Genomic DNA, 25,039 nt, shown 5'->3' on the forward strand with positions numbered 1-25,039 from the left:
ACCGTATGCTCACACTGTTTGAATACACTCAAGCTGTTCCTGTCAGTCTTTCACTCTCACTCTACCACCCTCCGTAATCTCTCTCTCTCTCTCTCTCTCTCTCTCTCTCTCTCTCTCTCTCTCTCTTTCTCTCTCTTTCGCACTCTGTCACTGTTTCTTCCTTTTTCACTCTTTTACTGTCCCTCTTTCTCTCTTCCTGTCGCTCTCTCTCTTTGTCTCTCTCTACCTCTTCCCTGCTTACTTTTTTACGGTTTCTGTTTCTCCCTATTTACATCTCTTTCTCTATCCCTCTCGCTGTCCCTCTTTCACTCTATCACTCTTGAATCTTGTCCCTCTGTCCTTCAGATCCAGCGGGCTCTGTTGAGGAATAATCAGACACAGCGCTTCTCCCAGAAACAGGCCCTGCGTCTGCATCAGGGTCTAGTGACCAGCACGGCTGAACAGGTACAGCAACACAAACATACCATAATACAACACAACATAGCACAGTATAGAACATCACAGCACAATACAACACAGCGCATCACAAAACAACACGACCTGCCACAACACACAACACGACACAGCACCGTTTAGAACTTCACAGCCCAACACAACGCAACGCAACACAAGACAACACAACACGACACATCCTATCACAGCACACAACATGACACCACACGACACAGCACAGCACAGTAGAGGGCAGCACAGCACATCATGATGCAATGCAACACACTACAACGCACCACTGCACACAGTGCAATGCAACTCGACACAATGAGCAAAGTAAATAGGCTACAACTCAACACATAAAACCATCACAACACAAACAAGCATTGAAGGTACAGGAACACAACGCAACACAACTCAACTGCAAACCCATCCTACACCACCACAAATCAACACAATTCACAATGAACAGGTATACTGCCATAGTATATCATACAAACTGAGCAGGCACATCACTACAGTACAACACATGCAGCATACACCATCATAATACTGTGCATATAGGCTCATCAGGTACAGCACCACAGCACTCACAGGCCTAGTGGGTAAACAACCTAAACCTCAGCACATAAGACCCAGCATGTAAACATCCGCAGTACTGCATCTACAGGCACGGCGGGTATACAACTGCAGTGGAGCACATGCTGGCTGGGGCTGGCTAGGGCTTTTCTCCAGCATAGACATCAGTACTCTCCTGCACTCTCCACAGTCTTGCCAAGAAACTCAGTCTCTGTCAACACGGTGCTGTGCTGTGTCTCCTTATCGTTTTCCTTCCCTGCCAAAATCACACTATTTGCATGCCTGTAATCCTGCCACAAAGACCTTTTTCCCTCTAATTCTCTCTCTTTTCTCTTTTCCTGTTCTCTGAGAGTAGTTGTGCCCCCCCTCGAGCTTGTGATTAGCCCAGTGTTTCAGCCAGGGTTGCTAAGTAACACTCACACATAGTGTAATGTAAGGCTTTTTTGGGGAGTAAATGACAGTTATTTAGGGCTGGGTATTGGCACAGATGCCCTAATTGTATGTGATTTCGATTTTGATTCAATATGATTCGATTCTATTTGGATATCGATAGGACTGAGATATGAAATGCCATATATAAGCTTTCCATATTTAGAAAGATGTTTAAAAAGATCTAAAGTAGAGTGATCAGATTGCCCCTGTGGAACGGATTTAATATTATTCTGGTCACTGATAGACATTTTTGCACAGTTCTGAGATTGCTATTGTAAAAACTGTAAAGCTAGACAAATGCTTAGCAAACTCTAATAAGAGTACACTCCTGCAATGTACCTGTGCCTTCTGGATCATCTGGTTTCCACAAGAAAATTGTGTGCCCATAACCCTTATGTTATTGTTTTTAAACTTGTTATTTTTTTTGACTGTCCTGGTAAAAAAAAGGGATGTCTGGTCACCCTACTCTAAAGAAACGGCCAAAGGCTTGTATACCCAATTCTTTTTAGTTGAGGCACACATGGGTATCTTTACGGAAATGAACATAGAAAACCAATCAGACAGGTTTTAAAAGGTGAGGAGATTGTACACCCCTAGAGTTCTTCCAATTGCAGTATTTTATCATAACAGCTGCCTAATGACTTAATGTTTCTCTTTCTTTGTCTGTGTTTGTGTGTGTGTCTTTATGTGTTTGTGTCTTGTCTCTGTGTGTGTGTGTGTGTGTGTGTGTGTGTGTGTGTGTGTGTGTGTGTGTGTGTGTGTGCTTTCATGTATGTATATTGTGTGTATGTGTGTGTGTTTGTGTGTTTGTATCTCAGGTGATGGAGCGCCTGTGTGTGCGTGTGCAGCAGCAGCTGTGTGTTCTGCGGGGGTCAGCGGAGGGAGAGGAGCTACAGGCAGCGAGACAGGTTCTCAAGGAGGCCAGGAACTCACGAGCGGTACGTAGTGTCTCTGAGAGGGGATTTACGAGCGGTACGTAGTGTCTCTGAGAGATGTCCCTTTTTGAGAGGGTGTTTTTTTAAGTTTGTGTTTGTGTGTGTGTGCGCGCATGTAAATACCTATCTCTCCTGCCATCAGCTGTACCCATCCCTGTGTGAGCTGGCCCATGTGCTGTCAGTGGACGGGCCCGTCAGGCAGAGGCTGGATGCCCTAGCTGGCGAACTGGCCAAGGCAGCCGATAAAGAATTACAGGTGAGGCCACACTTCACTGCTCCAGTCCAGTCTATCTGTCTTTCTCCATATGCACGCCTCTCTGTCTCTGTTCACTCTATCTTCTTTTCTCTCTCTGTCTCTGTTCACTCTCACTCCTTTTCTTTCTCTCTGACTGGCGACTCTACTTCTGTCTTCCTTTCTAAAGCTTTTACTCTCTTCTCTCCCTCTCTCCAGATCCTCCCCCTCTCTTGTTCTTTCTTTTTGTACCTTACTCTCCTCTCTCTCTCTCTCGCTCTCTCTCTCTCTCTCTCTGTTTCTCTCTTTCTCTTTCTCTTTCTCTTTCTCTTTCTCTTTCTCTTTCTCTTTCTCTTTCTCTTTCTCTTTCTTTCTCTTCCTCTTCCTCTTTCATTCTCTCTCTCGCGCTCTCTCTCTCTCTCTGTATCTCCCTCAGACACTGACCTGCCCTGTCAGACAGATCAGAGGCCCCACACACACACCTCCTCTCCTTTCCTCTGCTCTTCCTTTTACTGCAGTCTGTATAATGGGCCTGTCAGAGGCCCAGAGAGAGTGGCAGGAGGGTCAGCCTCCAACCCCGACGCATTTCCTCAAGAATAATAACTAGCTGTGCTACTGCACACACAAAATTGTATCCGCCCTGTCTGGGCAGCAGAATCAGAAAGAATAGTCACACTTTACTTTGACCCTTCCTCCATCATAAGACATACATGTGTTACCATGGAGGTACCATATCCTGTCATCTGTCATCATGACAGCTGGTGTCCAGTGATGTCATGGTGTCAAATTACCATCCCCCCTCCACCATAAAACTGCCAGGACTATGTTGGACATGTGTTATAGCAGTTAGCATATCTTGTCATTACTCATCATGACAGCGGGTGTCCAGTGACTGGTAGTGATGATGACAGCTCCTGTGATTTTAGACACCCTGTCTCATACTAATAAGCTGTCATGGTATTAAACATTTTTTTAACTGTTACATCACTGGCTGTCATGAAGCCATATGGCAGGACTTAGATAGCATCTGCCATTACATATTTATGATATACTGTAGTTGTGTTCATGATGGAGGCTGAAAGTGAATTGAAACAGTGTTTGGGAGGACCAAAACCTTTCAACCCACCATTGCTACACACATATCTCAAGGTGAGGGAACAGACAATAATTCATTGTTGTCTGTAAAGGTTTAAAAACATGAATGGGAATAAACCACATATCTAATTGTTGTTTACTTTTCAAAGTGATGAATTCATGATTTTGTGCTTGTTGTGTCTGTCAGGTGATTGTGGACTCCATGGTGTCCCTGTGTCGTGAGCTGTGTCCGCTCTCCGCCACCTCAGCAGAGCTGCTCTCCCCTCCGCTCTCCTCCGTCTCTGAGCGCGTCTCCATCCCTCGCTCCGTAATCCGCACTGCCCTGATGGAGAGAGCAGCGCAGGACATCAATAGAGCCCTCGAGTAAGAGAACAGCAGGGGTGAGGGAGAGGGCGGGAAGGAGAGAGCGAGGGAGAGGGCGTTAGGAAGAGAGAGGGAGAACAGAAAAGAGAGAGAAGCTGGGAGAGGGCAGGAGTGAGACAGGTAAGGTACAGGTAAGGGATAACGGCCGACGAGCTGTCCAGTTCTACGAAGTTAATGGACGCTGCAGGGCAAAGAACACCACGCTCCCGTTAGAGAAAGTAGTGAGAAAGTAGTGCGTGGAACTGGACCTTTAGTTTCCCCCGGCGTTGCTGCAAAGTGACACTCATGAGCTCACCTCTGTAAAGTAAACGGACACACGGACACAGGTATTGTTCATAAGGTTTTACTATTTACAGTTGAACTCCACATTTCCGTTGATGGTGAAGTTGGACAGAGCAACAGGGAGGTCAAGTTTAGTAATTTTGGTCGAAGGCTCACAATCGAGTATGAGCTACCATCTGTTTCAATGGGTTTTTTTTCTAAGCGCCAACAGCCGCCTACAAATAATATTCAGTTACATAATTTCAGTTAAGAATTATAATACTCTGCAACATCCGTGTAGAACATAAACAACTAACCGAGTCAATTTAGACATATAAAAAGTCGTGTAGATAGCTTAATTGGCATAAAACATTGCCCACTAACTTGTCCCAACACGCCGCCATCTTGGTTCAAATTATCCTAGCTGTCAAAAAATAAACGTTACGTTGGTTGTCAATGGTAACCATTCAAGAGCATTGATATGGAACGGCGATTTAACGTTTCTACTGGGACTACGTCCAAGGTGTCCGGTTATACGATCTTAATGTACACCCCATTAGCCAATCAGAAAACAGTATTTCGTTCCAGAGGGAGATAAAGATAAATAGATAGATAGATAGATAGATAGATAGATAGAAAGATAGAAAGATAGATAGATGATAGATAAAGAGAGAAACAGAGAGATGGAGAATAAAATATTTCATAATTAAAGAGATTGGAGACTGCCACTATGAAAAGAGGGGGATGAATGCATTTTTTAAGTGAAACACTCCATAAAGAAAGAAGAGGCAAGAGAGAGGGAGAGAAAGAGAGGGGCTGTGCTCCGGGGATAAGAGGCTGATATTATGTGCTGAGAGGGAAACAAATGAGGGATGGTTAGGGGAGACAGAGAAAAGGGGTCAGAGCACAACCCCATGAACGAGTGAACGAGGCCAGAGAGAGAGAGAGCGAGAGAGAGAACTCTGGGGCTCTTCCAGGCTGTCAGGAGAAGTACCAGAAAACAGAAAAAAGCAGAACCTCTTCAGCACTGTTGGGGAACAGTTTCATCAGCGCACCACGCACCCTTTTACACATCCCTTCAGATATCAGTCAAAATCCAGCGGGAACCATGGTGGGATGTAAATGATGCAAAAAGACCTTAACAGAGAGATACTGGTAGAGTGATTTCCCTCTGCATGTGCAGTTCTAGCACTCAAAGCATGTGTTTTCTGTCCTCTCTCTGTCAGCTTCAACACCACTTGTGTGACACCACTCGTCTGACTCCCCTTGAGACCCTCTTTTGTACTGTGACTGTGTGCATGTGAGAGGCACTGAGCCGTATTCTCACTCTTCCTCCTCTTTCCTCCTCTCCTCTGCTGTTCTGTCGTTTCTCTCAGGGAGGTTAAGCTCTCTGTTGTCTCACATCTCACCAACACCATCGTGGATCAGATCTTGCAGGAGCTCTACACCACTCACAAAATACTGGTACAGGCTTGCCCTCCTTCTGTCTATCAATGCATCCATACTCTGCCAGAACACTGCTTTTGTTATCTCTACCACTACTTAGTCTCAACCTGTGTTCCGATTCTCCACTTGTCCATTCACTCACTCACTCAATCTATATAGAAAAATCTATTGAGTTATTTATGTAGAGAATCAGACGTCAAAAACAAGAAGAGATTTTGGACACTACATTCCAAAACATTTCATATCAGTAACTTAGTAACGCTAAAATGGCAATGGAACTGCCTATCTGTGGTAAAATGAGTAAAATGTTGATATTTAGCTAAAACGCAGTTTTCCATGTTATTCAAACATTTTTCCTTTACCGTACCCGAATGAAGATAGCCTATACAAAGTATAAGCTGCACTATTTTCATTATAATTGTACAATTGCTTTGTAGTGCATTACTGAAATCACAATTCCATTATGGCATAGTGATGTACAAATGAAACAATATCTTGCTGTAGAACTGATGTCCTGTATAGTACTGTGTATCCCACTTTTGCATTGTGGAAAAATACAACCTTTTAGAAATTGAAAATCCGGAGTAGGGGAAAAAAGACAGAGCTGTCTAGCTGCCAAAGCAGTTCTGCACAGTAACAGGGTTCAATACTTGTTTTAGGTATTTGTTGAACATTGAGAAACACACTCTAGACAAATAAGTTGTGTTGTACACCAGAAAACGTATATCAATAACCTCCAAACTACAACTGAGGTGAGAGCACTGATAAAAAAACACTGGGAGCTCTAATGTTTGGAGGTGCAATCTTTTCAGCATTTCTGTATTTTGCACATCAGGCTTAATCCTAATGTAGATTCAAAAACAGTAAAGTTACAGTGACTTACTGTTGCCTTACTTCTGGGAATTTACTGGAGATTTTTTACAGCACACTTCTTGTTATTGTGATAACCATGCCGATAAAACATTAGGAAGGAACTACACTATGTTACTGGCAAATTGTTCTGCTATTAACTTTCTATAGTTTTTACAGGAAAGTGTTAATCTTCTGATTATGTCTTACCCCAAATAGTGTTCACCTGGCTTTAGTGTTAGTTATATAAAGTGTTAACCTGTCTAGTCAGTGTAAGTTATATAAAGTGTTAACCTGGCATAAATCTGGTCATCATTTGTCTCTCTGGTCTCAGCTGCAGCAGGTGTCTCAGGTGAGACGTCTGGATGACAGAGGGACAACCCGTCGAGCTCAGAGACACACAGACACCCTGGACATGGCAGATGAGGACCTGGCCATTGGCATAGTGAGTAAAGTCAAGACTGAGGAGGGGTAAATAGAGGGCAGAGAAGGACGGTCACAGACACACACACAGACACACAGACACACACACACACACACACTCCCTCTGCCTCTCACTAACAAAGACAGACACAGACACAGACACACACACACACTCCCTCTGCCTCTCACTGACAAAGACACACTCTCTCACACACACACACACACACACACACACACACACACACACACACACACACACACACATAGAGACACACACACACACATACACACTCACTCAGAGTTTGTCTTAAGAGAAATATAAAAAGACTGAGCAGAGCCAAATAGGAAGAGATAGACTGAAAGTGTTGTTTGTGTCTTCCTGACAAAATAAAGTGTGTTTGTGTGTGTGTGTGTGTGTGTGTGTGTGTGTGTGTGTGTGTGTGTGTGTGTGTGTGTGTGCGGTGCTGTGCATTCTTCACACCTTAAAGAAAATTGAATTCCTTCTCCTGCTGATTCTCCAGTATGTGTTCCACCTCAATCTGTTTTTTTTCCCCATTTGATCCTTTACTCACTTTTCTCTCTCTCCCTCTCTGTAACTCTCTCTCTCTCTCCCTCTCTGTCTCTCTCCCTCTCTCTCTCTCACACACTATCTGTCTCTTTCTCTCTTTCCCCCTCTCTGTAACTCTCTGTCTTTCTCTGTATCTCTCTCTCTCTCACCAGGACACCATCGCCATCAAGAAGCGTAGCTCACGCACCAGACGGATTCGGCCTGTGTCCACCAGATTGAGTGAGTTTCCAGAGCTGCAGGCTTGGACTGTTTTGTGCTGTTGAATTATGCATGCCTATTCATTATTAATGGCAAAATGGTGACAAGTGGGGGACTTCTTTCCAACTTGTTTCAGTTCAGCTCATTAGCCATGCATGATACAATCTATGCACATCTTGGACGGTTGACCATTGCACTGTTGTATTGTTTTGCACTGTTGTATTGTTTTGTGTTGTGATGTATATTTTGTGTAATAAGTGTAAGCACACTGAGAGCCACTGCACCAAGAAAAAATCCTTGTTAGTGCAAACTTACTTGGCCAATAAAAGCTGATTCTGATTCTGATTGTGATCTACCTCTGTTTCTCTCTTTCTCCCTCTTCATCCCTCTTTCTTTCTTTCTTTCTTTCTTTCTATCTCTGCCTCTTTTTCTCTCTCTCACCTTCCTTGCTTCTCCTCTACTGTCACTCTCCCTACTTTTTTCCTTCCCTCCCACTCTCTATCTTTTTGTTCTCTCTACCCCTCCCTCTTTTTTTCTCTTCAGCAGGCCTGGGCGATGACCCCACCGCCTCCCCCATTGTCTCTGCCTCTCCTCCCTCCGCCCATCTTCCTCGCTCAGCTTCCTGGGAGGGGCTCTCCACCCTGCCTACCCAAGGTGCACCTCTGCGCCATGTCACACATGTCAGACCTCGCCCCCCGCGGCGACACAGGACAGGCCACACCCCTCCAGACACAGTAAGCAATCCCCATGACAAACTGCCTGTTTCCCATGTGTTATTACTGTAAACAGGTGATGTGTTAGGCCTGAGTTTATTTATTTAGGATTATTAATTATGTATTTTACTTATAGTTGCGAATTTAGGCAGTGGAGAGTTGGATGAACTAAGCGCTAGAGTGTGTAAGGGTGAAAAAAGGTTCCTGAACCTAGACACTTAAATTTAAACTAGAGACTCACATCTGCTATATAGTGTTCTGTGACAAATGGATGTTGTCTATGAGGATATTACTTTACAGCATAAACAGCATTCTCAGTTCCTGGGGAAGATGTTTAATCAACTTGTTTTTTTCTGCTCTATCTATGTTAGTTATGACTCACATGCAGATCACATTTCCCATAACCTCGTAGCCCTGCAGCAGTGCTGATGCTTTCATATTAAATGTCCTGAGGGGTATTTGTTTCCCAGGCCTGTTCCGAAGACATGATGGCTGTTTGAATAGCATCTGTGTCTATAGCATCTGAGGAAACTAGCCTCATTTGTGGCAACATCGGTGATCTGCTCCCGCTTCAGATGAAACACTGCTGTAATGCTGCTCTCTCTCTCTCTCTCTCTCTCTCTCTCTCTCTCTCTCTCTCTCTCTCTCTCTCTCTCTTCTGTTCATGTGCAGCACTGCGCTGAGAACGGAGCAGTGAACCTGCTGGACAATGGCCTCCCTGACTTTTACACCAAGAGGGTTCTGCCTGAAAGGTACAGAGTGCAGCAAACAGGAGGAAAATGAAGTCATGCACCTAACATTTGAAGATTTGAAGTCATAGATCCAACATTTGACAAATTAATATGGAACAATTTGTGTTTAATTAACTGTTATCAAATCACTTTAATACAGTAGGTAAAGTCAATAGAAGCATTAACTACATAATATAATATTACTTTATATAATATTGTTTTTTAATAATAATAATGTTAATTATATTAATAATATTACTCTTTATTAATGCTGAAGTCAATGGTGTGTTCATGTTAACTGACACAACTGATACAATACTAAAGAAGAGACACAGTATTTAAAGTGTAATGCAGTTCTTAGTAGAAGCAAAGATTTTTAGTAAAATTAACAATGAAATTCATGGTTTGTGCTTGCTAATTAAAGAAAATAACCATAGGGTAAAACATTACTGTTGTCTAAATTTCACCATAGACATGTAGACATAAGTCAAGCAACATACCAAACTATAATGTGCACTGGCAGCTCCTGAAAAAAATCTCAGGGGGGGGGGGGGGGGGGCAATTGTATTGATAATGATTCAAGCGACCCATTCAGTAGGTACATTTAGGTACATTAAGCAAGACAATTGTATCAATTTGGTGCTAGTTGATTAACTCATAATAGCAATACCTTTTTGTCCACTAGAAGAAATATGTCCCCTCTAGCTACATAGCTATATTTACAGGTTGAAAACTATGGAAGGAAGTTGCATCCAGGAGCCTTCAGAAGTAAAAATGATGTGGCTCCACAATACATGATCCCACTTCACATTACTCAAATGTTGTATCCTGTAAAATACCTTAACAGGACACATGATATGTCCAGTAACAACATTAAGAAGGGGGCAACATATAAGTCATAACCAACGATATTTATTGACTGATCTTAAAAGTATTGGCTTACAAAAGCAAAATAAGTCATCACATGTGTGAGTGTAAGTGCAAGTAGCGAACATTCATACTGTGAAACCTAGGAGAAGTGACAGTAGTATAGAAAAACAGACCGCGTTAACAGCCTGCTAGCCATGATTTTCTTTTGTACCAAGTCTGGGAAAATCCTCAGGGGTAGGATTTCCCTAATAGGTCCTAATTGTTTTGTTGTGAATTTATCTTCATAAGTACGCCTACCAAAAGGAGTTTCTTTAAAAGAGCAAATTGAGTTGTTGCACTAAACGTTAACCCTCTTAACAGAATGTGACTTGTTCAAAGTCGTATGACGTCCTTATACACAGTTACATATATGACGAAAGCACGGTGGGGCAAGAGATTGAATTGAGAGCCCTGTTTTGTGAAAAAAATGGATTCAACATGAGAGTCTATGAGAGAGGTCTGGGGCGATTTTCATTTCGCCCAAAATCGCCCCAAAAAGTGGGCAGGACCATTTGAAGCACGACTTTAGCCTGATTGGACAATGACATTCAGAGGCAGATCAGAGGGTCTAGTGGTAGAATTGGACAGAAAACAAATATCTCCTTATCCCGTTTGGCAGTGCGTTACCCAAATCGCCCTTATGGACAAACTGCCCCTGATACTGTGTGCAGATCCAGAAGCCTTGTGCTGCATTAGCTCCATGTTCAGGCTAAGCTGACAGAGCTCTTCTGTCTGCCCCCCCCCCCCCCCCCACAGTCAGCTGGCGTCTCACAACCAGGCCCAGGCACTGAGGAAACAGAAGAGGCGAAGCGTCCTATCATTCTTCTCCGGTTTCCGTAGGAACCACCACTCTGCCACCTTCTACCAGGAGGCAGACTCTGCAGGACAGGGAGGGGCCTGCGGGGAGGAGTGCCGAACAAAGTATATCACACTTGTCAATCACACCTGTCAATCATACATTTAGAGCTGTGTCAGCCCCAAAAGTCAGAGGAGTGGGTGGAGTTAGGCTCAGAGCTGGGGGTGAACTAATACTTTGAATGCTTAGATTACACTCTGCCTCTCTCTCTTGTCTTAAAGTCTGTCTTCTGAGAACGTCTACTCAACGGTGGAGTACCCCAGTGATGGTGAGCAGGTGGTGGAGATAGGCAGTGACCGCCCCCAGCGGAGGCTGGAGAGGCAGGGTTCCCAGAGGAGTACCCCCAAGTCAGCACGGCCCCTCCACAGCATCGCCCCCCAGGGCCTGAGGGGGGTCCCAGCCTGCCTCTCACAGAAACAGGTGTGTGCTCCATGACAGAAGTCAAAGGTCAAACACACTTTTCAGATATTTAAATATTCAACATATCTATAAACTATACACACAACCTTTATTTTACGGAATTTTTATCAAAAGTTTGCCACAAGTCAAATAAACTTGTAACGGCACACACTTCTCAAACATATTTTCTCCAAGTAAGGAAAAAGAGGACGGATGCCACTGCGAGTGTTTGATGTTAAAAGTTTCCTCTCCCGTCTCTCTCTCTCTCTCTACCTGTCTGTCTTTCATCTCTAGTCTTCAGACACAGAGAGCGACACTCACAGCTCTGTGGGAACAGGAGTGCACACAGACATGCTGAGCGTGGAGAGAGACGCCTTCGACAGGGACAGCGACGGACCTTTGCCGGGCGCCCGCGAAGAGGAGGCGACGCAGGCTGAGGGGCAGATAGTGGGCATCGATGGTGGAGAGGAGGTGGGAAAGGAGGTGCCCCCCTTGCCCGGTGCTGTGAGAGAGATGGAGCAGCAGAAGACAGAGAAGGAGGAGGAGGAGGAGGAGGAGGTAGAGGAGGAGGTAGAGAGTCAGAAGCCTGCGCCGCCCTCGCAGAGCTGCAAGCCCAGCCTGGCCAGAATGAGACAGCGACACCTGCAGGAAAGCTCTGGTACGGCTGCACTCTGGTCACTGCACCACCACAGCACACAACACAAACTAGGGGGAAGGAGGGAGGGAGGGGGAGGGGTGGCTTAGTGGTTGTAGTTGTGCATTAGTATTGGCAGTAGCAAGGATTTTGGATTCCAGTGATAAAGCAAAGTTGGGGGACTGCGGCATAGGATGAACCAGGTTGGAAACAATGCTCTGCTGTTGTTAAAGTAACAAACTCACACCAACCACTTAAGGGCCAAAGAGAGGACATTGATCAGGATAATAAGCTGTAATGATCCATAAACACCGGAGATGGAAGGAACTGTGTTATAGTGACTTATTAAGCAGATACTTTTATCCAGAGTGAACTGTGCTGGTTAATATTTTATCACTATGGGCACAGTGAGTATCAAACCCATGACCTTGGTTTCCTTGCTCTGTCAGTTGTGCTCCAGGGATTTTACATAGTGATGTCAAATCAAGTCTGAAAGAGTGAGGCACCCAATTGTAACAAAAGCTTCAAATCTTCACTCAAAGTGAAACCAAAAAAGTCTGGTTTGGACTTGGGAGTTCTGGCCAAGGAAGCATTGTAGAGGCTTTATTGATTGTTCTGAGAGGCTATCCATGTTATTGGTCAGCAGTGCAGTGCTGTCTGGCTTTAATAAGATTAAATAAATCAGTGGGCAGTCTAAGCCAGAGGTGCCAGGATCCTCCGCTTTGTGTGGGAGTCCTGATGTGATGACACAGGAGTTCTACACCCAGACTGTGTGGAAAAGAGGCTAGTTGTGGCCAGCGGCTGAAAATAAGCTTGTTTACCTGTGCAGAGCCCTCAATAGAGGAGGCAGGAGGAGAGGGAGAGGGGTATGAAGAGGGGAAGGAGAAGAATGGCCACGGCGTGCTGAAGGATCAAGACGTCAAGGGACTGCATTCCCCTGGACCTGAAAAGGTTTGTGTGTGTGTGTGTGTGTGTGTGTGTGTGTGTGTGTGTGTGTGTGTGTGGTATGTGTGTGTGTGTGTGTGTGTGTGTGTGTGTGTGTGTGTGTGTGTGTGTGCGCTTATATGGCTGCCTGAAAAATACAGTTACAGGATTATATCATTTGTATGTTTTTTTTTCTTTTAATCTGCAATCCATTTCTAATTTATATTTGTAATGGTTTGCTCAGGCAGGTAAAGAGCAGAAAATCACAGACAGAGGTTCACCTGAGGACAGCTCCTCTCTCTCCCTCTCCAAAGACAGAGCCAATCAGAGGGCACCACGGCCTCCCCTGCCTCCTGCCTCTACAAAGCCTGTGCTTCATCATTCGTTTGACTCCGCTGTCACTCAAGGTATGCTGTGCTATATCCTACATGTGTTAACAGTGCACGTTGTAGGATTTTTCTCTGTAGTTAAAACGTAAAGTTGCTTCATTGGCACGACTGTTTAGATACAGTGTTGCCAAAGATAGTAGTATATGACTGGACAAGATGGTGAGAATGGGGCAGGTGCCATGTTGGCATGTGGGATGATGATGATGATGATGATTGAGTTGTGTGGCACTTGCCAGGTGATGAAGATGGCAGCAATTCCAACGGAGTGCAGAAGGCGTACCGTAACAGGAAAACCAATTCATGTGACACAGGTACACACATGTTCATAACAATTCTTTAATAAATCTTATGCACCGTATGCATTTGTTTGTGTATGCATGTCTGCCTGCATGTGTGCTTGTATGTGGAGGAGGGATCATAATTGATTAACCATAGATGGTGCATATTTATCATTTCCAATTCATTATTTTGTATTTGTTACTGCCTGCATGCACAGCATGTCTTTTGACTTGTGTGTGTCAGTGTATGAGTGTGTGTGTGTACCCTTGGGACCTGCTCTCATTCCCTGTGTCTCCTTTAATCCATTTTGCAGCTCCTCTTAAATGATTTGCTGTTCTTAAGATCCATAATAACAGGTCAATGAGATGAGTGGCCTTCTGTCTAAAAGCCTACTAAGATAAATAGGTCATAAACCCATTTTCAGGGTGATTTGATATAATGACTGTAATTATCAGACTAAATCTAAAAGACCCACTCTGTTTTCCAAAAGTTCATGAGGCTGTGTTCTCCGACTGACCTGACTGTTTGTCTGTCTCTTTGTCTGTCTGTCTGCCTGCTTGTCTGTTTGTCTGTACGTATGTAATTGTTCTTTTTCTGCCTGTCTGTCTGTCTATCTATCTGTCTGTCTGCCTGTTTTGTTCTCTCTTTCCGTTTGTCTGTCTACTTAGTCCACCTGGTATCAGTCTATCTGTCCATCTATCTGATGTTGAAGAAGCGTAATTCAGGTTTGCATGCCTTCTGGGGCTGTGCTTAGAATGCCTTGGCTGTAGTTCACACTTGCCTGTAGCCATGTGGGAGCCCCCATGTGTATGATCGTGTGTGTTCTGTCTGGGTTTGTGTGTATGTTCGTTCATCCTCAGGCATGGGACACAACAGCCCCAGCGATCTGGAGAAGTCCTCAGATCGCAAGCCCCCTGTGAAAAAACCCAGACTACCCCCCAAAAGACACAAATCTGTGGATTTCCCCGGTACATGTGTGTATGTGTGTGTATGTGTGTGTGTTTTAAAGAGTGTGTTTGTTTGAGTGTGGGTGTGTGTGTGTGTGTTTAAAAGAGTGTCTGTCTGTGTGTGTGTGTGTGTGTGTGTGTGTGTGTGGGCACGTGCCTGTGTGGGGGCGAGAGAGTGAGTATGAGTGAGTGAGTGAGTGAGTGTATGTATGTATGTGTGTGTGTGTGAGTGGATTTGACAAGGGTCTGCATGTCTGTGTGTGTGTGTGTGTATGTTCATGTGTTTGCATGAAAGCTCATGCATGTGTGGGCACTTGTGCATGTATGCCCATGCTATACTGTGTGTCTGTGTGTGTATGCCTGCACAGCTCAACTTCTAATCAAGTAGCCTGTTTGTTTGACTGATTGATTGATTGACTGATTGATGGAGCTTGACATCTCCCAAACTCAGACAAAGTATGCCTGTGGTGTTAGTAATGCCGTACATGCTGGATAAGAGCTGGACATCCTGTAGGTGGGATGACTGATAGGCACTAACAGAGGCGCACTCTATCTCTCTGTCTCTCCATCTCCCACTATTTTCTGCTTTCTTTCTTCCACGCCTCTCTCTTGCCCTCACTCTCTCTCTTTCTTTCTTCCTCTCCCCCTCTATTATTTGTCCTCTCTCTCCCCTCTGTCCCTTGTTCTCTGTCTCTCCCTCTCTTTTGCATTCTCTTGCCCCTCTCTCCCTCTATCTTTCCCCCTTCATCCCTTTTTCTTTCCATCCATCTTGCTGTGCTGGGCAGATGGCTGTTCGCTGACCATTAGAGTGCTAATAAAGCCAGATTAGGGTTGAAGGTGAGATAGGGATGTTGTCATTAAAAGCTCTTTCTCTCTCTTTCTGCACTCTCTTCCCAAGGTCACGCAGGTCCGGAGCCTGGCAACGGAGAAGCGTCATGACTACGCCAACCTAGGATCCCGCCGGCCACATTGGCATGACAACTGTTGGGGGGGATTATTGTGATGATGGCAATAGGAAAGAAGGAGGGAAGGGAAGGGAGAATTACCTGGCTAAAGTGAGAAGGATATAGAGAAATAATTAAAAAGAAAGACATCAGGGTAGAGATGGAAAGTGAGAAGTAGGGAAAGAGAGGGGAAGACACTGGGATAGAAATGAGTAATAGAGGAATGAGAGAAAGATGCTGAAGAGGGATGCATAGAGAGATAGAGCGCAGAAAATAACTGCTTTAGAGATCATTTAGCGCTCTGTAAACAAACCCATAAATGTAGCTACACTGAGTTCCAGGGGGTGCACAGTAACTCTTATTTGTCCTCCCCCTGTCAGTCCATTTTCTACTTCACCCTCTCAGACTCTCAGCCACCTGAACTATCACAGACCCACACTCAGCACTTTGCCTTGCATCCCAGTGTCTGTAATCTGGCCTCTCTCTTTCTTCCTTGCTCTTTCCTCTTCTTGTCTATCTCTCTGTGTCTCTCGCTCGTCAGATTTTCTTTTTTGATAGAAGACAATCCTTTGACACTGGAACTGTAAGCTTTGGTATTTGCTTTTAAAGGTGATCATGACCTGTAAATATGAAATATGACTTAATCAATTTTTCAAAGTCAAAAGTCAAAGTAAAGACCATTGTTGATTTTTTGCATATTGGTAAGTATTGCATAAGTTATCAGGACGCTGTTGTGTGATGATGTTCATTTTATCATTGTTATTACATTATTTCATGGTTGCCACTTGGTCAAAGAAACCTTATAACAATCAAAGTTGGGCAAGAACAAACTGAGCTTTATTTTTAAATAAAAATGTGAATGTGACTTTGAATAAAGTTTGGGCCTTTACCAAGTTGTCCTCTGTGTCTGTGTGTGCACCATTTCGAGTCGACAGGTGGTATAATGCATTAACTGTCTATGCCAGCAGGGGGTGCCATGACTTCGGAGAGTTATTTTCCTCTTCTGTGGAGATGTGTCTGGCTGAACTTATTTTAAAAATAAGCTTTACATTGGGAATGCGACGGGTTTTCTTTTCAATAAAGTTATCAATATGCTTGTTCCTCTATAGACTTGGTATACTGTAGTACATACCTGTGAGTGTTCACCAAGGAGGTATTACAATACTGTCCCCAAGGGGGTATTATACGTACGTCAATGCCATTGATCAGTCCACCCCTACAATCCCCATTAGTTAAATGAAACCCTCTTCAGTTACATTCTGTTTGCAGGTGAGATTATTCTTTTAAAGTAGACGACATGTTTCATTCTTGTCTGGATACACATGCCTGTAAATTTCTATAGAAGGTGACCATCACACTGTTTTCGTTATTACTCATTGGTCTGATGGGTTTTGCATTGCTGTAAAAGCCCATCACAGATTAGAGACAAGTCTCATGCCGTGCATTTGGGTTCTGTTGACATTCGTGCTGTGCGATTAAGTTTAGTACTATTATTTAGAATGAAATGGCCATAAATGATTGGAACGGGAAAATAAGACGGTTATTTGCACATTATTTAGTCTACTGCATAAGACAGCGCAGCTCAGTGGTTTATTCACCGTTTAAAACAGCTTCCATAAATTTAAACATTTAATTACTTTTCCTCAGGCACACACATTCTAACGTTCACGAGCGCGCGAGCGCCTGGTGAAAGGAGTGATGTTCTCTGACGCTGTGTGATCTTGTTTAATTTATGAGCTGCGCCACCATGCACATTCAGGAACTGCACCAATCACATTCATTAGTTAGGGCATGAATCTTTCAGCACACACGCACTAGTGAAGTGTGAGTAACGCTGACAGATGGGATTTATGACGAGACTCTCATAGTTGGCCGTAAACAGCTAGGAGAACGGTCATTAGTTTATGAGCAGGAGTGCCACAGACCCCTTGCTGCTGTCTAAGAGACCAGAAAGTTCAGACCCCGTGGAGTCTTTACCTCACCGTTAAAATCACAACTCATTTTCCCTGTTATCATAAACTAACATGCCATGGTGCTGCCCTATAGCAAAACAACATATTCTTAAAAGTTTCCTTGCTTGAGATGTGAACCACTGAATACAGTGTGTGCTTGCTTTAAAAAGGTCGAATAGGAATCCCAGTAGATTTGTTATCCACCTCTCCAGTGTTGTGTTGAGGGATTAATATTGCGGGGAAAACAGGTAACTCTTAACTGAGGGCCAAATTAGTGTAGATCAATTAGGTACCTGATGAGTGGAGAAGAAGGGAGGAAGGGGAAGGAAAGGGTCCCCTGTTGCATGTACACAATTAACCAGACAGAGAGAGAGCGAGCGAGACAGAACAAGATGGAGGAGAGTTACGTGTTGATGCATATTTGAGTTCATTTGAGACAGTAAGTGAAGGAGGGGTTGGCTTAACACAGGGAAGCAGGTGGGCCCTCGCTTCCTCCATCTCTCGCTCCCTGACACTCACACACACACTCTCTCCCACTCTTTGAGTTTGTGTGTGTGTGCTGGCTGGCCTGGTTGTTTTGAAAAGGATGCTATTTTTCTGGAGCAGGATCCTCTCTATGGCCGAGATGCGCACTCCTTCCCGCTGAAGTACTAATTTTCTCATGCCTGTTGACTGTGTGTGTTTTTTGTAGACTTAAAGCTATTATGCATATTGTAATTATGTTTCATTAATTCTGTCTTCAAAAGTATTGTGCGTTGTGATGATTTTGTTAGTTGTAGGGTGAGATTACGTTTGTTTTCAGAGAGATCTCAGAATTGTTGTTAATCTGACAATCGACAAAGTAATTTTGAAAGTTTTTGAAAATTAATGGAACAACTAATGAAAACAAGCGTGTAAGTGTGACGGCTGTTTTTTTCTGCTTGAATAGAAATGCAGCCCTTTCGCTCTCCTGTGTCTGTCATTCTTTCATTTTCATTCGAGTTTCTTTTTGTCTCTCCCTTTTTAACTGAATGAGTGTTTCTCTTGCCTCTACATTTCCTCTGTTCGCCTCTAATTCATGTTATTCTATTTATGGAAGTGTTTCTCTGAGACGCCTTTCACTGTTGTAACACTCGTCTTGACAAGCTGTGAATGAATCTTAGCGGTTTCGAGCACCCTTTTCTGTGTGCATGTGTGTGTGTGTGTGTGTATATGTGTATGTGTGCACACATGTACTCCTGAAAGAGTGGTCGGTTGAATGTATGGACGTATAGATGGCCATTGCTTGTGGCACTAATGGACTTTCCCTGCCTCTCTGCCTCCGATCCCAGCGGGCCGTGCTTGTAATGACTGATATTGATTTATAATTCAAGTGAGTGGCTGCGCTGGCCAAAGTCATGGCGCAGTAGTGGGTCTTTCACCCAACACTCTCTAGCCACTAAAGTGGTCGGAGGGTGGTATGCATCCTTACTGGCTACAAATTGTCAAATTAATAGGCAATGTTAAACTGCAAGAGCATGCATGAATGTAAGATTTGTCCCCTTTTATAATTTCCTGGTACCTTACTCCCTCCCATCACTCTCTCACCCACCTCATCTCCTTATGCTTTTACTCCCACTCTCTTAGGTCATTTCTGTCCAATTCAGCCTCTATCCACTCGTTTCTTATCTCCATCATCTTCGCATTCATCCTGGAATCTGACCTTTGATCTCTAACCTGACCCAGGGACCGAACCTCTCGAGTCTCATCATGCCGGCCATCGTGAACCTGCTCTTCCACACGGTCTCCACCAACACCACCATCTCTTTTTCGCTGGTGCTGCCGCTGGTCAGCATCCTGTCTCTGCTGGTGGGGGTCGGGGGTCACCTGCTCATGTGGCTGGTTCTGATGCGTAACCCGCGGCGCCGCTCCAAGCCCAGCTCTGTGCTGCTGCTCAACCTGAGCCTGGCCGACCTGGGCGCGCTGCTGACACTGCCCTGCGTGCTGCTCAGCGCAAGCTCCCAGGACTGGCAGCTGGGCGGGGGCATCTGCATGCTGCTGGGCTTCATGACGTCGCTGACGGCTGGCGTAGACGTGTTCAGCCTAGCCGCACTCTCCGTGCTCCGCTATCGCATTGTGGCACCCCCTGCACGTCCCAGTGTCAGCCCCATGCAAGTGTGAGTGTGCATGCGTATCTAAGACACAAGTAACACACAGACACCATACACACTCAGTGATCCACACACAACATATGCGATCATTGGCTACACACTCTGTGCTGTAGAAGAGCTGTATGTCATTTACACAAAGAATTTAGCACACAATCATTTCTGTAAGCTAGCTTAATATCCAATACTGCAATATTGTTGAATCATTAACTTTTTATAGTGAGTCGTGTATTACCTCCTTTGGTCACATGACTACTGTAGCTGCTGTTGGCACTCTAGAGTATCATAACTATAATAACTGCTCTAATAACTCTTACCACTCTAATAACTACTAACTCATTAATTTTAAATGAATGATCAGTGAAGAGGTCATTTAAAAGGCCTCATGCAGAAGACTCAGACAGGCCCATGATAACCTGTCCCGACATATCAAAGATTGAAGGAGCCATGAATATGACAATGCTAATCAAATTTAAAACTGCTTCCATTTCCTCTCCCTCATTATCCCACAATTCTTGCTCCCCCAGAGCGGGCACCGTAGCTGTCATCTGGCTAGTCTCGGTCACCATGGCACTGCCCAAGGTGACGTACATCCGCTTCGACAGCGGCTGCACCTGGTCGGTGGGCCGTGACCAGTGGCTGGGGTTCCTGGTGCCGGCATTCCTGGTGTACTATGTGGCGCCGCTGCTGTGCATTGCGGTGAACTGCGGCCTGATCATCAGGCACCTGCAGCGCTGCCGTGGTACGCTCGCTGCCGACAGGCGCAACAAGAAGGCCACGGCGCTGCTGCTTGGTTCAACGCTGGTGTTCGCCGTCAGCTGGCTGCCTTACTATGTGCTGGAGTTTGTCAACGTGGCCTCGCCGTTGTCCTGGCCGCCCGTCAACACCAACAAGCCACCGATGACGCAGATGGATGCGTCGCCAGGTAATTTTGTTGTGGAGCCATCATCATCGACAGCGATGGTGGCGGTGCCGCCGAGCCAGTTGCCGGCCACGGAGGTGTCTCTGCTGTGGGAGGTGGCCTCGCTCAGTGCCATCTTGCTCATCTGCCTGGCGCCCTGTTGGAACCCACCACTCTACTTCCTGCTATCACGGCCTGCCCTCCGGCAGCTGCGCGACCTGTTGCCAGCGCTGCCCAAGCCCTGGAAAGTTGCCAACCTTTGCCGCCGCGTGGCACCCAGACCGCCACAGCAGTTGACCCCGTCGCCGCCGCCTGTGTCATATCTGGTCACACGCACTTTACCTGTCAGGTTGACACTGTGAGGTGTATGCATGCTGAAGAGATAGCACACACACACAGATATAAATACATACGCACATATTGACATTCACAAAAAAAACACAAATGTTTGCATAGTAACTCACCGATAGTTATTCCCACAAACATCAGCAGCCACGCTCATACACACACACACACACACACACACACACACACACACACACACACACACACACACAGACACACACACATTCAAACAGATACACACACAAGGTCAGAAATGTATTTACAGATAGGCAGGCACTCACTTACACACGCAGCCAGATGTTGGTATATATTAAATCCATACAAAAATATAAAGAAAGGAAAATATGTCTAGGGGTTTGATTTCTGTATAGATGGGTGTAAGCAGTGTGAGTAAACAGTCAATCAGCCAATCATCCTCCCCACTGTTGCCTGCAGGCCATGCATGGCCACTACACAGTCTGCAGGGGGCGCAGTGGGTCATAACAAACACCACACCTATGTACACACGTAAAGTCAGGAATTCACTGCCAGATCTAAACAGTTTAAGAAACATGCTGTTTTATACTAGTATCTTATTAAGGGCAGGTGTGGCTCACAGGAACATCTGACTCCCTCTCCTAAATGAAGTAGGAGTTGCTTAGTAACACTGGCAGCTGAACCAGGAATGTAAAACGGCGTACTCATGTTTTTATGACAGAACATTTCATTTACAGTGTTCTGGCGGGCCAGCTGCTCACTGACACTCTCACACTCCCTGCCTCGCTCTCTCTCTCTCTCTCTTCTTCTCTCTCTTTCAATTACATACACACACTATCTCTCTCTCTTTTTCTCTTTCTTTTTTTGCCTCTCTCTCAGATGCATACACTCATCCTCTGTCTTTCTATCTCTTCCTTTTTCTTCCCCCTCTTATGCAAACATGCACGCATGCAAACACACACACACAAACACTACAACGCACATACACACTCCTCACATGCCCGCTTAATTTGGGACTGTAACGTTGCCCCAGGCTAAAGCTGAGATATTTATTTGTTTAGCGCTTTAAAGTTCATCGTGGTGTGTCCAGCAGAATGAGTATGACTGCGCACCCCGATCCTGTCGGCTTGGATGGATGAACTCCTGCTGCAGGCTTTTATGACCTGGCTCCCTCGCAGCTGGTGAAAGAAGAGGTTTTGGCAGCCTGTCAGCTTAGAGCTGTATGAATTCTCTTCCACTTTCCCCCAAACATGTATTTGTGGATTAGGGTTGGTCAAACCCTTGCTGTGCCGTTTTTTTTCCCATTATTATAGCGTCTGGTTGCGTAACAGTCTATTACTGTCATTAGGGTGAGGTTAATTGCTCCATTTATGTGGAATGCAGCGAACAATAAAACAGCTTTGATGCAGCTTTAGTCGACAAAAATACTTACAAAAAATGCATGCAAACTATTCTAATCACAGCAAATCCTATCATTAATGTAATATGAGGTGATAAAATAAATGTGATATTTACTCAATGCCTTGGCCTGATTATTCATTAATGACTTAGATAGGACATGAAATTGGTTTCATTAGGACACATGATCATCATATTGTTCCTCTGAACTCCACGATTACTATCTAATTAGTTTGCCATGTGTAATATTCTAGTCATCCAAGAGAAGGCAGAAGGCAGAAGGCATGTGGCATATATATAGCATTAATATGTTTCACTTTTAATATCAGTGAGACATTTATTCTGGTGCGCTGTGGGAGAACTCCCTCTGATTTGTCACTCACCACTTCACATTTACACTCACCCATGGAGGAGGCCTGACCTTAACTGGGACTAAACCAGTCTCCCTATGCCTCACCCATATACCCCCCCCCCATACGATATGTAATTATACTCAGGATTAGCGAGTTCATGGCCACCATGAGCTGCTGACATGGTGATTGCTCAGCTTCGCTGCCATTTGTGGGCGAGACCACTCACTCCCCATGCCACCAGTCTGCTTTGCCCAGTTTGTCAGCAGATGGCAGTAGGCGGGCTCGGCCATGGAAGTCACAGGGCTCAGTAGCCGTCTCTCGCCGCTGTCTCTTAAGAATGAGAGAGAGACAGAGAGAGAAAGTAGAATAACTCTGATCTTCTTGTTATTAGGGTAGGGAAAATAACTGACCTGCTACATTATCTTGAGTTGAACATACAAAATGGCTTGAGAAGACTTGTATGAGATTGTGATGTAAAGCGACTGTAGAGGGGCCAACGGGTTACATGTTTGTCTTACATATGGAAACTGACAAATCTAAAGGTCATACATCTGCAGTGGATGGCCAGATAATAAGTGAATTGCATTCACAATTCAAATGCTAAGTGTCTGTAGAAGTCTTCATGTGCCTACACTATTTTCTCATGCATATCCCCAGTGGTGATGAGTTCAGTAAAAATAGCATAGTTACCTACAAAGGGGATTCTATAATGGATTTATTGCTAGAAGACTAAGTGCAAGGCTAACATTGACTGCGAATAGATTGATTTGCTACTTTTCTCTTAACATTCCTGAAACCTGAAAAGACATGTGTACACTTATTAATGTAATGTTTTTGCTATTGTGCCTTACTCAGGCTTAAGATTAAAAAGATGAACATCACTGCTTTTAAACTGTAACACAAGAAGACCACATTTGTTACCGTCATCTGCTGCAAGGCAGACTTCCCATCGATATAACACCTCAGTAACGAATAGGTGTCACATGGAGGTATAGGATGACTGGTGAACTTTTCATCTCGTGTAGAGTAAGACAAACAGCAGATCCTCCATTGTTGGCCACTGAATAGCATAGCTCATACGTCTTTTTTATCATTATACTTTTTTTTTTTAAACTCGCGTAATTCCCAGATGCCCCCAGTTTGACTCTGGCTGCAGGGTTCTGTTGTAAAATGTGATGCGTGTTCTCTTATAGAAGAATCATACAGCTAGTGGTGTGTTCCTTTCTTACAAGAATGAGTCACCCAGCAGAGACAAACGAATAGCATGAGCAAGTTCTAAATACTTACAGTCAGAGAGAGGGAGAGAGAAAAAGAGAGAACAGGGTTCAGGTATTCCTTCTTCAACGGAGGAGGGTCTGAGGGAACGGGGGACGGGCTAAGCGATCGTCGTTCACACAGCATTCACTCTCCTAACTAGACGGGACTCTCAGGAGTAACTCCTTGTTCCGTGTAGACGGAGCCGCGTTGTATATAAGACCGCACAACGTTAAAGACGTTTCACAGCTAAATAAGGATGTGTTCTACAGTCTGGCACGGCCTTTAATCTATTTGTGTATCTCAGTTTTCTGTCGTAAATGGTAACCCCAGTGGAGGGTTGCATCGGCGAACGTTTGGCACCACTGTGACATGACATGGACCGTGCTTATCATAGTCAAGGACTTTCTCTGTGAGAATAGATGAAAAATTCAGAACGATGTCAGACAAGGTAAGGCGCATGCATGCATGACCTGTTTCTCTGTTTCCCACCTCCCTGTGTTTCTCTTCTTAAACGTCCGCTTGTAATCCGGCATCGCCACCTACATCCACCCTTCTCAAGCCGGTGTACACACCCTCCTCCTTCTCGGAAAGCATCCGGAGGAGCCGGCTGGAGGCGTTGTAGGCTTTCTATCAGTTTGTTTACACATTCATTTCTCCTCTCTACCTTACGTGTCTCTTCCTTTCCTGATGAAGACAGATACAAACATAGCTGTGTCTCACTATTCTATCATGTGGATGTGTTTTCTTGAAAATGATGAAATGAAGCTACTATTTTACAAAAGTGAACGACGATTTTTGTCATTATTGGCCACGCTTATTATTTTATCACCTCATATTACATTAATGATAGGATTTGCTGTGATTTGCAATAGTTTGCATGCATTTTTTGTAAGTATTTTTGTCGACTAGTATGCAGTGTAGCTCAACCTACATTTCCTGAACATGATAAGACTATACAAAAGGATTTACTGTCTATTTAAGACCACTATGAGACCAGTGGACACTACGTACAGTGATATTGTATCCATATAATCTGCTACTACAGACCATCTGTCTCGTATGCTGCTCTCCGCCCTCCCTCCCCAGAATCTTATTGACAATAGTGGCCATGATTAATTAATCAGCTTCTTTCAATTAGTGTAATTGGTGGTCTATGGCTGTGCACCACGCTGCTGACGGTCCCTGTTCCGATA

The 25,039-nt window shown here is 44.6% G+C and overlaps 2 protein-coding genes across 2 annotated transcripts in view; both read left to right on the top strand.

Annotated features, from left to right (window-relative positions):
* carmil3 (capping protein regulator and myosin 1 linker 3) overlaps positions 1–15,533 on the top strand; it is a gene marked incomplete at both ends in the record, with an annotated part of 41,852 nt that extends 26,319 nt beyond the window's left edge. Inside the window, 17 exon segments of the mRNA XM_080836209.1 lie at positions 346–444; positions 2,262–2,381; positions 2,521–2,634; positions 3,893–4,068; positions 5,706–5,793; positions 6,959–7,069; positions 7,768–7,834; positions 8,357–8,547; positions 9,199–9,278; positions 10,923–11,087; positions 11,244–11,442; positions 11,716–12,079; positions 12,885–13,006; positions 13,224–13,386; positions 13,605–13,679; positions 14,508–14,615; positions 15,493–15,533. Of these exon segments, the coding sequence (XP_080692335.1) occupies positions 346–444; positions 2,262–2,381; positions 2,521–2,634; positions 3,893–4,068; positions 5,706–5,793; positions 6,959–7,069; positions 7,768–7,834; positions 8,357–8,547; positions 9,199–9,278; positions 10,923–11,087; positions 11,244–11,442; positions 11,716–12,079; positions 12,885–13,006; positions 13,224–13,386; positions 13,605–13,679; positions 14,508–14,615; positions 15,493–15,533 (2,283 nt within the window).
* Positions 15,534–19,218: 3,685 nt separating this feature from the next.
* Positions 19,219–20,879, top strand: LOC308363399 (somatostatin receptor type 5; the record flags this gene model as incomplete). Its single annotated transcript, XM_080836210.1, has 2 exons — positions 19,219–19,625; positions 20,144–20,879. 2 exons carry the CDS (start codon positions 19,219–19,221, stop codon positions 20,877–20,879), a joined length of 1,143 nt encoding a protein of 380 aa, XP_080692336.1.
* Between the last annotated feature and the right edge of the window lie 4,160 nt (positions 20,880–25,039).

This window comes from Sprattus sprattus (genome assembly GCF_963457725.1).
Source record: "Sprattus sprattus genome assembly, chromosome: 4".
Classification (NCBI taxonomy): domain Eukaryota; kingdom Metazoa; phylum Chordata; class Actinopteri; order Clupeiformes; family Clupeidae; genus Sprattus; species Sprattus sprattus.